Raw genomic sequence first — 14,133 nt, 5'->3', positions numbered from 1 at the left:
GTAAATTGGAGGTGTATCTGTGGATGTATTTCAAGGCCTAACTTCAAACTCAGTGCCTGTTTGCTTGACATCATTGGAAAATCAAAAGAAATCAGCCAAGACCACAGAAAAAACAGTACTTCGGTGTGCGAAAAGTGCAAATCAATCCCAGAACAACAGCAAAGAATATTGTAAAGATGCTTGAGGGAACAGGAACAAAAGTATCTATATTCACAGTAAAACAAGTCCTATATCAACATAACCTGAAAGGCCACTCAGCAAGGAAGAAGCCACAGCTCCAAAACCGCCATAAAAAAGCCAGACTATGGTTTGTAACTGCACATGGGGACAAAGATCGTACATTTTGGAGAAATGTCCTCTGGTCTGATGAAGCAAAAATAAAACTGTTCGGCCATAATGACCATCGTTATGTTTGGAGGGAAAAGGGGGAGGCTTGCAAGCTGAAGAACACCATCCCAACTGTGAAGCATGGGGGTGGCAGCATCATGTTGTGGGGATGCTTTGCTGCACTGCACTCAGAAGGGGCTCCATCTCCACAGACAAATGAACCATGGGCATTTAGAGCAGCATCTTTCCCTGCCTACCCCAATTCATTAAACAAAAGAGCATTATTTTTAATACACTAATAAGGGTAATTTAAAGTTAGATGAAGAGGAAAAGTGGGCCAGCGAGGTGGGCCCGATGTGGTCAACACCACCGAACTATGACACCGCCCCCAAGGCGTGAGACATGGCCAGACTGGTTAAGCATACAGGGTTCTGTTGGAGATCAATGTCAAAATGCTGCTGTGTCTCTCCTGCTGTGGTTAAATGTACAGACCTAGTGAGGGCTCTACGCTGACCTTTATTACAAGGAGCACGTGTGCGCCTAAGTTGAAAAATGCAGCTGCACACAAAGAAATGTAGGAGCACAATAAGAAATGTAAGATACCTGTTGTGTAAGATACCCCCCCTTCAGCTGAAACGGTGGCGCAGGGAATGCAAAAATATTCTTAGAAATATTTCACCTCCACACATTAACAAATCCAATAGCTCAAATGAAAGATAAACACCTTGTTCATCTACCCAGCCTGTCAGATGTTTTAAATGTTTTACGGCGAAAACATAGCATATATTTATGTTAGACCACCACCAAAACAAAGACATAAGGCAGCCATTTTGTACCACAAATGATAAAATGACAAAAAGCAGGATTTAAAAAAAAATAATTCACTAACCTCTTGAAAATCTTCATCAGATGACAGTCATATGACATGTTACACAGTACATTTATGTTTTGTTCGATAATATGCATTTTATATCCATAAATCTCGGTTTACATTGACGCCATGTTCAGAAAATTCTCCAAAATGTCAGGAGAAATTATAGAAAGCTACGCCAGATAACAGAAATACTCATCATAAACTTTGACTAAAGATACATGTTCTACATATAATTAAAAAGATACACTGGTTCTTAATGCAACCGCTATGTCACTTTTTTTTTTTACGTTACGGAATTAGCCTACCATGCAATAATCTGAGACGGCGCTCAGACGTAACAATATTTCTCCGCTATGTTGGAGTCAACAGAAATACAAAATTACAACATAAATATTCCCTTACCTTTGATGGTCTTCGATCAGAATGTAGTGGAAGGAGTCCTACTTCAACAATAAATTGTTTTGTTTCATAATGTTCAATTCTAGTGTCCATGTAGTAGCATCTGCGAACACTTTCAGCTCAAATGCCCAAAAAATGACTTCTGGTCCAGAATAATTGTGCATCAAAACTTACAAATTACATATTACAGGTCGACAAAACTGGTCAAACTAAGTGCAGAATCAATCTTCAGGATGTTATAATCATACAGATCGAATATCATTCCAACCGGGACATCCAACCGGGACATGTTCATCTGAGGCTGATTGGAACAAAGGAAGCACTCTTTCCCAAGCGCACCTTCACGCACATGAAAATCTTTGCGACACTTACAACTTTTCATCCCATTAGGTAAAAGTTCACAGCATATGCTCCATTCCACTTTCTACTGAATGAGGACATCTAGTGGAAGACATAGGAAGTGTTTCCAGATCCATAACTTGTTGGGAAGGGAGGGGGTGATGACGTCATAGTTGCCCCAACTTTCAGGATTCCAAAACTAGTTTGGAAGATTGCCTGCCCTGTGAGTTCTGTTATACTCACAGACATAATTCAAACGGTTTTAGAAGCTTCAGGGTGTTTTCTATCCAATAATAATAATAATATGCATATATTAGCAATTTAGGACAGATTTTGATGCAGTTCACTATGGGCACGCAATTCATCCAAAGGGGAAATACTGCCCCCTATCCTGAAGAAGTTTTAAAGCTTGAATCTTTCATTTTTCTAGGCGCACTGTTGCTATTATAGTGGTTCCTCAATAATTTTTTTTAGCTCATGCAGCAAACATTTGTGATTGTGGCAGATTGTGGTAAATTGCGTCATTCTATCATTGCACTGCACTATCACAAGGGGAAGTTATAACGCTGATACATCGGTACTCTGAACTGTGGCACAAATTGATTATCTTTTCATAAATTAATGGAGGTGTGAATGTTTCAGTCCAAGAGTCTCTTCTCTTGCAATAGAGTCCTGCATCAGGCAAAATAATAATTGCTGGTGGGTGGTCCCGGAGTTGAGAGAGAACTTGGGTAAATACAATGGCGCACTTACACTTGGGCAGACAATTTTCAAAAATAGGTACGTTTGGGCTTTTGGTTTCTCTGCCTCTAAAAACAGGCAGAAATAAACTGGCTTTATTTACCACAGTGTGAAAGAGTGATAGACCCTCTATATGAAGTGAGTTTCTGAAACAGGGTCCTTCTTTGCTGATGTGAAGGAGACACTGAATTGTCATGACATCGGCCTGAGTGGGGAAAGTTTATGACGCTGGGTCTCGACCCCACCCTGTGCAACTGGGTACTGGACTTCCTGACGGGCCGCCCCCAGGTGGTGAGGGTAGGTAACAACATCTCCACCCCGCTGATCCTCAACACTGGGGCCCCACAAGGGTGCATTCTGAGCCCTCTCCTGTACTACCTGTTCACCCATGACTGCGTGGCCATGCACGCCTCCAACTCAATCATCAAGTTTGCGGACGACACTACAGTGGTAGGCTTGATTACCAACAACGACGAGACGGCCTACAGGGAGGAGGTGAGGGCCCTCGGAGTGTGGTGTCAGGAAAATAACCTCACACTCAACGTCAACAAAACAAAGGAGATGATTGTGGACTTCAGGAAACAGCAGAGGGAGCACCCCCCTATCCACATCGATGGGACAGTAGTGGAGAGGGTAGTAAGTTTTAAGTTCCTTGGTGTACAAATCACGGACAAACTGAATCGGTCCACCCACACAGACAGCGTCGTGAAGAAGGCGCAGCAGCTCCTCTTCAACCTCAGGAGGCTGAAGAAATTCGGCTTGTCACCAAAAGCACTTCTACAGATACACAATCGAGAGCATCCTGTCGGGCTATATCACCGCCTGGTACGGCAACTGCTCCGCCCACAACCGTAGGGCTCTCCAGAGGTTAGTGAGGTCTGCACAACGCATCACCGGGGGCAAACTACCTGCCCTCCAGGACACCTACACCACCCGATGTCACAGGAAGGCCATAAAGATCATCAAGGACAACAACCACCCGAGCCACTGCCTGTTCACCCCGCTATCATCCAGAAGGCGAGGTCAGTACAGGTGCATCAAAGCAGGGACCGAGAGACTGAAAAACAGCTTCTTTCTCAAGGCCATCAGACTGTTAAACAATCCACCACTCACATTGAGTGGCTGCTGCCAACACACTGACTCAACTCCAGCCACTTTAATAATGGGAATTGATGGAAATGTATGTAAAATATATCACTAGCCACTTTAAACAATGCTACTTAATATAATGTTTATATACCCTATATTACTCATCTCATATGTATATGTATATAACTGTACCCTATATCATCTACTGCATCTTTATGTATCACTAGCCACTTTAAACTATGCCACTTTGTTTACATACCCTACATTACTCATCTCATATGTATATACTGTACTCGATACCATCTACTGCACTTTGCTCGTTGGTTATTACTGCATTGTCGGAACTAGAAGCACAAGCATTCGCTACACTCGCATTAACATCTGCTAACCATGTGTATGTGACAAATACATTTGATTTGATTTGATATGATTTCAGATCAGTTGGCGTCTGAGACATTAATACTGATGATAGGACGACAAACTGTATCTTGGAAAGTCTACACATTCTAGTTATCAGATTCACATGGAATTGTGTGCAATTTACATTTTTAAATATGAAACTATTTGTGAAAAGATGAAATGTAATTTTAGCTTCCAAATGAGAGAATTGGGTTTTCATGAGTGAACTATGCTCAACTCAGTGGCCCTGCCCATGTGAACAGACATTGGTTATAAACTGAAACACGCCCTTCTCTCCCCTCCTATATAAAGCCCTTGACGAAAAAGTAACTTTCTGTTCAGAGGACGTTAGGGCGACAGTCCTACATTAAAAGGGCTCAGATAATAAGCTGTTCCAAGGACGTGTGGACTTGAGGTCCCCACGTTGAAAGGACAAAGACCACCTACAGAACTAAGCCAACCTTAGAGAACCTAACGAAATTAGCATCGAATTTCAATGTGAAGGTGACAACCTACACCCCGGAAGGATGAATTTCGACTATACCAGCCAGAACAATGCATGAGCTTAAAGTATTGCAACTTGGTATGAACTTTGAACTCTTATTCACTAAAGAAGTGATACCTCCTAGCCGTTGCGTTAGCGCAGAAACTGTAGACATGGGCTAGGAGTGGACGGACATAGTATCTGTGATACCACACGACAACGGTACTACCAAGTATCCATTCTACCACCAGATATTCTTCAGAGGACCAGAGATCCATGCTGGACCACCCGGCCTCCCATCTACTGAAGCGCAGCTCCGAGTAAAAATGTATTGCATTCTCCTTTTTCAAATGGGCGGTAATTTAGAATGCATAAGATACTGTATTTACGATGGCATAGCTTCTCCCTTTGTTCCTCAGTCTTCCCGCTCTTTCACTCAAACCCAAACCCCCTCTCTTTGTGTAACCAGCTGTCATGTCGGCTCCGTCCACCAGGGATGTATTCTTTATGACACAATTTGTAATCAATGTATGATACATTCTGTGTATATGTAAACCAAATTTTGTATTGCTGATTCAACTTGTTAGCCAGGGTTCTTGAAGAGAACAAAGAATTTACAACTTTCAGATGAGACTAAATAAGGTGACGATTAAATATTGACTGCTATTGATGTAAAAGATTACTAGGTCTTTAAGAGTTTAGTCGGAAGTTAACAGCTCTATTAACATTATTTTGTGGTGCCCGACATTCTAGTTAATGATCTACCTGATTAGCTTAATCAGGTAATACTAATTACAGATAAATTATTTTATAGAATAGCATGTCATATCACTTAATCCGGCATAGCCAAAGACACGACAGAATGAACGAGAGTCCAGCGAGGATAGGGAGGTGAAATGGGTTGCCCATATTTTCAAGACCTGAGCTACTTCATTTATTTATGAAATGTACTAGTTTATTTAGGCAATTTTATATATTAGTTTAGGCTTGGCCTATTTAGTAGGCTATTTTGCTGCATAAAGCTATGTGACTCACTCATTTGTGGCTTTGGATCAAAATAAATAAGTACCAACATTCTTTCTGATAGTCTTTAATACAGAAATGTTTTGAATCTTATTTTGCTCATGTTGTGTGTTCAATAATTTGTGACATTGTGGTTACAATGAAGAATGTAAACGAAATAAATCCTATTCATAATGAATAATCAGATGCGTGTTGCAAGCTTGTCATTTTTCCTTAATTTCTTTGTACGATTTTATTTGCTCTTTTTAGACAATACAAAACATACACATACAAACAACAACTACATAACACCTGCCCTGACCCACCTGCTCACACCCCCATCTCCAGCGCCCACATCCCTCTCCGTCACATGGCCTCAAACTGCACCATTTTGTTTGTCTCTAGCGCCCACAGGCACATTCAACATTTGGATTAATAAAGCATTTAAAGAGTGACATTGGTTGATTCAGTTAAGTATACGTTTTTTCAAGGTGATTGACGAGAAAACTATCGTCCAACACACCTATATGCCATTTCTTAAAATATGCAGACAGCCGGATTAAAAAGTTCATTTCCATTGTAATACTTGTGACAGGCAAATGTCTAAACCACCCATAACTTTTGGACTTTAACATTCTCAGAAGGCATGGGATTATTATAATCTAATGAAAAATGAACCTGGTAATCTAATTTAATTTACTGCAGACAGCCGGATTAAAAAGTTAATTTATAGGCCTAAAACCTATGGGTTTAACATTCTGAACGAATGATTATATTGAAGATAGAAGCCACCTCAATGAGTTCCGAGAGCTGATCCATTACCCAACGATATATACATTTAATTAGCCTAATAGTTTTTATGACTACAGACCGTAGGCTAATTTTCATATTTACCAGCATTAATTTGTCTGCATGTCTATTCAACATTTGGCTAAAAACAAACCACGCCATGAATTAAGAACAGATATATTTCACAATGCAATGCTGCACATTGACAACTCACTCGCTTTAAAGAGCCTTCTAATATTATACAACAAATGAATATACCAAAACACTACTTCAAAAACTGTCCATTCATCACTGAATTTCTACAAATTGCTGCGCAGGAAAAGGACGTCATCCACCGTGCCTGGTCACGGGCTCGCAGATTGCTGAAACCACACATCCATCTGTAGGTGAGGCTTTATCCTTTGGAACCACACAATTACCAGGTGAACATTAGGCCTCGACGCGATAGAAGAAATCAACAAGATCCACAAGTGTTCTATCACAATAGCTGATCTTCTGTTATCTGCAGTTTTGAGCTGCACTGTCCCACTCAGTGGTGGATAACATCCACTCGTTGTTTATGCAATGGGCTGTAAAGGCACAAGTATCCTATGCCAAGTGTAAGTGCGCCATTATATTTACCAAAGTTCTCTCTCAACTCCGGGACCACCCGCCAGCTGATTAATTTTTGCCTGGTGCAGGACTCTAGTGCAATAGGAGAGAGACTTACTGAAACATTCACACCTCCATTCATTTACGAAAGGATAGTCTAATAGCTCAGCTAGGTGTGAAAAATTCCCAATTTGTGCCACAGTTTAGACTACCAATAGATGCTGCGGTCAGTCAGAGTTGAGTCCTATTGTAAAGTGTAGCCTAATGGCCATAAAAGGGCAAACTTGCAAAAGTATTCGATGCTTAAGTAGTCTGAAGTTTTACATTTCTAACTCAGTATCACAGACCAGATTAACCCTGACAAAAAAATGCATCAACCCCTACAAATATATGAATTCATTATAATCCACATAATAATTCTAACGAAATTAGCTGTAGTGAGAGGAGACCGCATCAGAAAGAATGTCTTTAATCCTGCGTTATAATATAACGTATTTTGAACGAATGCCAGGAATGAGTGAGTCCCTCAGCCCTATGCCGTTCCTTCTTCTGTTGCCCATTAGAGTGTTTTTTTAATATCCTACTGAGTCTGTGATCACCAAGCCTCATGCAACCACAAAATGTTGGATTTCCCAAATCCATCTGTTTTTAAAAGTTGCTATATTAAAGGCTTTACTTTTTTTATTAGTTAAACTTGATTTAGTATTGTTTACACTGTTCCAAACTGGCAGATAAATTATATTGTAATCTAACAGCACCTGTTAGTCATGAAACAGTATCTCTTGCGCTTTTGACAATGATTTTACATGAAGCTTAATTCACATGATATGCTTAAAACACTTATATCCACTAGGATAATAAATAATAAAAATGTTTCCTTTAGATTATTTAATTTACCTACAGTACCAATCAAAAGTTTGGACACACCTACTTATTTATTTGGACTATTTTCTACATTGTATAATAATAGTGAAGACATCAAAACTATTAAATAACACATATGGAATCATGTAGTAACCAAAAAAGTGTTAAACAAATCAAAATATATTTTATATTTGAGATTCTTCAAAGTAGCCACCCTTTGCCTTGATGACAGCTTTGCACACTCTTGGCATTCTCTCAACCAGCTTCATGAGGTAATACAAAATGCAAGCAGAAAGAAAAACACGGTCATAAAAAAAAAAACACATTCATCAGTAATAAGCTTTCTGAATTGCCCTAGCGGCACCAAAACCTCAAATTTAAGACCATTTTGAAGATTATTCCACAAATAAGGTGCAAGAAAACTAAAAGCTGATTTACCATCCCTGAGACCGGTTGCTGTAACTCGTACAGTATGTCTAAAAGTTTCGTAAAGACGTTAGGTACAGCAGGACTTTTGTTAAAGTGCGTTTTAAATGAAATCATAGCAATGGATCAACCTATGTGACATCAGAGAGCCAATCAACTTTCTGGTAAAGAATGCAGTGACGAGTACTAACAATTTGGGCCGTAATAAAGCGTAGTGCCTTATGACAAACTGCATGTAATGGGTTTAATGAAGTGGCAGTTGCGTTCATATAGATAATGTTGCCATAGTCTAGCACCGATAGGAACGTCGACTGAATAATCTGCATTTTATTATTTAGCGAGAAGCAGGACCCATTTCTATAGAAGAACGCATTTTTATTCTCAGCTTAAACTCATTAATATGTTTTTTTAAAAAGACCGATTTTCATCAATCCAGATGCCCAGAAATGTGTAAACAGGGACACTGTCATTATGGACACCATCCAAAGTACATACAATGCATTCGGAAAGTATTCAGATCCCTTGACTTTTTCCACATTTTGTTACGTTACAGCCTTTTTATTAAATTGACTATATCCCCCTCCCTCAATCTACACACAATACCCCATAATGACAAAGCAAAAACAGGTTTGACATTTTTGCAAATGCATTATGAATAAAAACTGAAATATCACATTTACAGAATTATTCAGACCATTTACTCAGTACTTTGTTGAAGCACCTTCTTGGGTATGACACTACAAGCTTGGCACTCCCGTATTTGGGGAGTTTCTCCCATTCTTCTCTGCAGATCCTCTCAAGCTCTGTCAGGTTGGATGGGGAACGTGGCTGCACAGCTATTTTCAGGTCTCTCCAGAGACCAGTTCGATTGGGTTCAAGTCCAGGCTCTGGCTGGGCCACTCAAGGGCATTCAGAGACTTGTCCAGAAAACATTCCTGCTTTGTCTTGGCTGTGTGTAAAGGGTTGTTGGAAGGTGAAACTTCACCCCCAGTCTGAGGTCCTGAGCGCTCTGGAGCAGGTTTTCTCTGTTTATCTTTCCCTCGATCCTGACTAGTCTACTAGTCCCTGCAGCTGATAAACATCCCCACAGCATGATGCTGCCACCCCCATGCTTCACAATAGGGATGGTGCCAGGTTTCCTCCAGACGTGACACTTGGCATTCAGGTCAAAGAGTTCAATCTTGGTTTCATCAGACCAGAGAATCTTGTTTCTCCTGGTCTGAGAGTCTTTAGGTGCCTTTTGGCAAACTCCAAGCTGGTTGTCATGTGCCTTTTACTGAGGAGTGGCTTCCGTCTGGCCACTCTACCACAAAGGCCTGATTGGTGGAGTGCTGCAGAGATGGGAGAACCTTCCAGAAGGACAACCATCTCCACAGAGGAACTCTGGAGCTCTGTCAGAGTGACCATCAGGTTATTGGTCAGCTCCTTGACCAAGGTCCTTCTCCCCCGATTCCTCAGTTTGGCCGGACAGCCAGCTCTAAGAAGAGTATTGGTGATTCCATACTTCTTCCATTTAAGAATGATGGAAGCCACTGTGTTATTCGGGACCAATGCAGCAGACATTTTTTAATACCCTTCCCCAGATCTGTGCCTCGACACAATCCTGTCTCTCAGCTCTATGGACAATTCCTTCGACCTCATGGCTTGGTTTTTGCTCTGACATGCACTGTCAACTGTTGGACCTTATATAGACAGGTGAGTGCCTTTCCAAATTATGTCCAATCAATTGAATTTACCATAGGTGGACTCCGATCAAGTTGTAGAAACATCAAGGATGATTAATGGAAACAGGATGCACCTGAGGTCAATTTCTAGTCTCATAGGAAAGGGTCTGAATACTTATGTAAAAAAAAGGTATTTCCGTTTTTTTATTTGTAATAAAAATTTGCAGAAATGTCTAAACCAGTTTTTGTTTTGCCATTATGGGCTATTGTGTTGATGAGGAAAAACATGTATTTAAATCATTTTAGAATAAGGCTGGTTCAAATCCTGTGGAGGCTATCCCTCAAATTTGCTACATTAGTGTTAGAAGTGGGATGCAGCCATCAGGCCATCAGGGATGTGCACATGCATAAGGAACTGTGGAAAGAGAGGGATTACATACTAGTGGACATTACCTTAGTACAATACCAGAAATCTGTTCAAGGGAGGCCTATTGCTGTTATGCATAAACAAAGTTGTTTCTACTGACAATTTAGATGTACAAACTATGGCATAAGTGGATGACGAGCAGATAAGTGGCAATCCGTCATTTCAATTAAGACATTAATGAACGAGCTAGGATGGACGTAGTCAATATAACTATTTGTTCAACACTTTGGAAATGTACAGCGACAATTCGGAACATGGGCCATTCTTACACCAGTAAGGGCCGTAGGATAAATAAAGGGGGCATATAAGCAGACAATGAAAGCTCTTACAATATTACATTTCTCTAAAACAGGCTACATGTGCACCACCAAATCAGAACAGGAGGCAAAATTAGAAGGTGAAACGGGACCAAATTATTAAGGTGAGGCACATGGGATACTAACAGCTTACTACATAACATACACTTAATATTACTTTCTTAGCTACAGTATACATATCTCCCTGGCATATTACAGAATTTATGCAGCAGCATACAATACATTTTTGGACTCACCTTGTTGTGCTGTGCTCACTTAAACAGGAAGGTGGCGCGGCGGTACTTCGTGGGCAAATTTTGTCATCAAAGTCTGGCATTCTCTGGATTTATGGTGCTTTCAAGACAACTGGGAACTCGGAAAAAAAACAGGTTGAATCATGATGATGTCAGTGATCTTCAGGTCGGAGCTCAAGTCCGAGTTGGATGACCGTTCAAAATGTATTTTCCCAGTTGGAGCTTGTTTTTTTCCCCGAGTTCCCAGTTGTCTTGAACTCACTGAAATCAGATTTCCCAGTTCTGAGTTTTCAGTTGTTTTGAGCGCGGCAGAAGTCATGCTGGATTGACACCATGGCCAATGTTGAATGTTTATAACCTTTTAAGCTTGGAAAAGAGACCCTTAAACCCAGACTTGGGACCATACAGCCACTCCACTGAATAACATGCTTTACAATGCTTGCAGTTAGCCATTGATTCCTTCCAGACCACTTACTGTTGAATTTGCCATTTCTAACTTGTGTAATGTTTCTGTCCAATGGCCGATGAGCACCGATACATTTGATCTATTATTTATCTTCATATGACAAGGATTAAAATGGATTTGCCAGTAGATTGTCGACGTGACTCATAATGATGACTGCTAGCTTGCTAGCTAGATATTGAAAGTATGATGTTGAAAGTATGATCAGTCCAATCAAAGATGCTGTAGATATAACTTGATTTGACATCATTTTATCTGTGGCATTGACCCTGAGCCTTCTTGGATGGGCACTTCTAATGTAATAATATGGCAGAACAAGGGGCTTGAATTTTTTAGCTTTACCCTTTGATTTGGCGGTGACGTAGTGTCCCCATGAGTGACAGAACACTGAGCCAATCACGGCGCAACTAGAGAACATTACCAACCCCTACGCTCTGTATTTTCTGCTGGCTGCCCTACCACCACAGAAAGTACTGAGCTATGCTGAAACACCTGCATTTTTGAAGCTGCCTTACTCAAGAAAGCAAAAGAGACCACGTTTGTATGCGGCTTTATTTACACATTTTTTGTTCCATTTATTTATTTATTACATTGTTTGCAAAGTGATGTGTGACACATTAATCTCAAAATAACATATATATATATTATTTTGTTGCACCACCTTCCCTGAATGAAGGGTCGCCACTGGTGACAGATGAAGCCATCAGATTCGAAGGATACTAAAATCATTCTCAGTCAGACATGAGGACTGTCAGTTCTACAACCACAAAGAGAGTATAGAAAAATATCGCAACAAGACTCAAACTAAGCAGGGACATCGCAGAAAAGTAACTTCAGACATAATATAATAAATAATTGGTGGCTTGAACTCTCGCAACTGAACGTCTCCTCCTCCACCACCCACTCTGAATCGTATGGGTGCTATCTTCAAGTACTTTTCAATATCTTCCCCTCTGCGTGTGTAAGTGTAGCCTACTTCCCTATGCGCGTAAGTACACCGTGTCAAGAGAGCAATAAAATCGGCAAGGATGAACGTCATAAATACGTGGGATAAATAATAAGTCTTAGAGGGAGCAGCTCCAAAAGCAGAGGCTCAGCAGGCGTAGGTACATAAAAGGAATTCCTCTAACTCCAAACTGAAAAACGCAATGTGTCTGATAATGTAACATAATTATATACACATTTAACTAGATTGCAACCCGTACCTTGAAATCCAAAGAAGAAAAAGAACCCCGGGATCCAAATTGTGTGTATCCAGAAGCAATTCATGTTGTCCTCGTCAGCTCCAAAACCTCTCCTGGACGTCTACTGCAGTTCTCTTGCAATAATTTCGTGCGCAGGCAGTATCGTCTTTTGATAGAAATGATGCTGAGGGCGTATAGCTCCAAGGCTATGTCCTAATGCTGCAGAGCACTATACAACTCACTCAAGTGCGCGAGCTCTAAACGCAGCCTTTTTGCGATCACGACGAGTTGTGCGCTTCAGCGCTTGCCTCTCCTCGTCCTTCAATGCCACCTAGTGGTTAAGCAAGTACCTAGAAAAGGAAGTTTGATATACTCTTCTGATATAGATAAGGATAGGACTCATGCTGAACGGGGGTGTAACCGGTCAGCCTAGGTTCCAACTGTTTATTGTGCAATTGAATTTGTATTTCAGTCACATGAGTGCCTGTCTTCTAGAATAGCATTCTGAAACATTGCATAACATCTGACATGACCTGTTAAATTTGATTAATGATTTCACATCTGACATACTCGGAATGTGTGTCTCGGTGTCTAGATCCACTTTACATACTTCCATGCTCTATTTTGCCTCTTAACAGCGCTGTAGCTACTCCAGCCATTACTTCCAGGTCTCTCTGATGCATTAGCTACTACAAAATCAAGACAATAAATCAGGGCCAATGCACACAATTACAGTTATATCAGAAACTTAATCCAGATTGATTCTCTTGTTGCATGTGATGTGCAATCAATGATAATACCATTATTTCCAAAATATAGTCCAAAAACATACTATAACCCATACTAGTAGAAAGAGATCTCTAGCTACCTACTATGAACCCTTCAACAGCCACACAGCAGTTCTCAAGAGAGGGATGACCTTTGGCTACCCTCTGTAAACCAACTACAGTCCTCTGTGCCGCATGAGTTGTGTCCCTACCAGAGGTGAAACTTGGCAGAACACAGGAGAGGAGGATAGCAGCACAGAAATCTGTGGAATCCCAATAGTGACATTTGGTTAGAGACCTTCTTCATTCATCCTGCAGGCAAGGTGAAGGCGGGCTGTTTGTGAAAACACTTGAGACTAATCAAAGTCCAGGGGACCTTACTCACTAGAAAATGGCCTGTGAGAGAGAGAGGAACAGACAGGGAGAGTGGCGAGCACAGAGGGAGAGGTAACATTTTCTTACCTTTATTGTGCTCTATTCCTCGCTCTCTCTACTGCCAGCCCAACACGGCCCTCTCATCTACCGTTGTACATGTCCACGACTGACAGCGAGGCTAATCCAGACAATTCCTGCAATTTTATTCAGTGTGGCAACTGTCTTTTTTTGTGATGAAGAATTAATTTTTCTTACTGAATCTTACTAGATTGTGATGGCAATGAAAGCAGATGCTGCCTGAACGTGCCGTTGTATTCCCGCTTCTACATCTGTTTCCTCTTGTGAACCCTGGTGAGCTAAATGACTGGTGTTGCTGAAT

At 40.8% G+C, this 14,133-nt stretch overlaps 1 protein-coding gene across 1 annotated transcript in view; it reads right to left on the bottom strand.

The window, feature by feature from the left end:
- LOC110503312 (limbic system-associated membrane protein) overlaps positions 1-12,852 on the bottom strand; it is a 1,017,495-nt gene extending 1,004,643 nt beyond the window's left edge. Inside the window, exon 1 of the mRNA XM_036961793.1 lies at positions 12,634-12,852. Within this exon, the coding sequence (XP_036817688.1) occupies positions 12,634-12,697 (64 nt within the window). The 5' untranslated portion in view covers positions 12,698-12,852. The remainder of the gene's footprint in view (positions 1-12,633) is intronic.
- Positions 12,853-14,133: the final 1,281 nt, after the last annotated feature.

This window comes from Oncorhynchus mykiss, chromosome 24, assembly GCF_013265735.2.
Source record: "Oncorhynchus mykiss isolate Arlee chromosome 24, USDA_OmykA_1.1, whole genome shotgun sequence".
Lineage (NCBI taxonomy): Eukaryota > Metazoa > Chordata > Actinopteri > Salmoniformes > Salmonidae > Oncorhynchus > Oncorhynchus mykiss.
The sequence above is the reverse complement of the archived record's forward strand: the minus strand, read 5'-3'. Positions and strand labels throughout refer to the sequence as shown.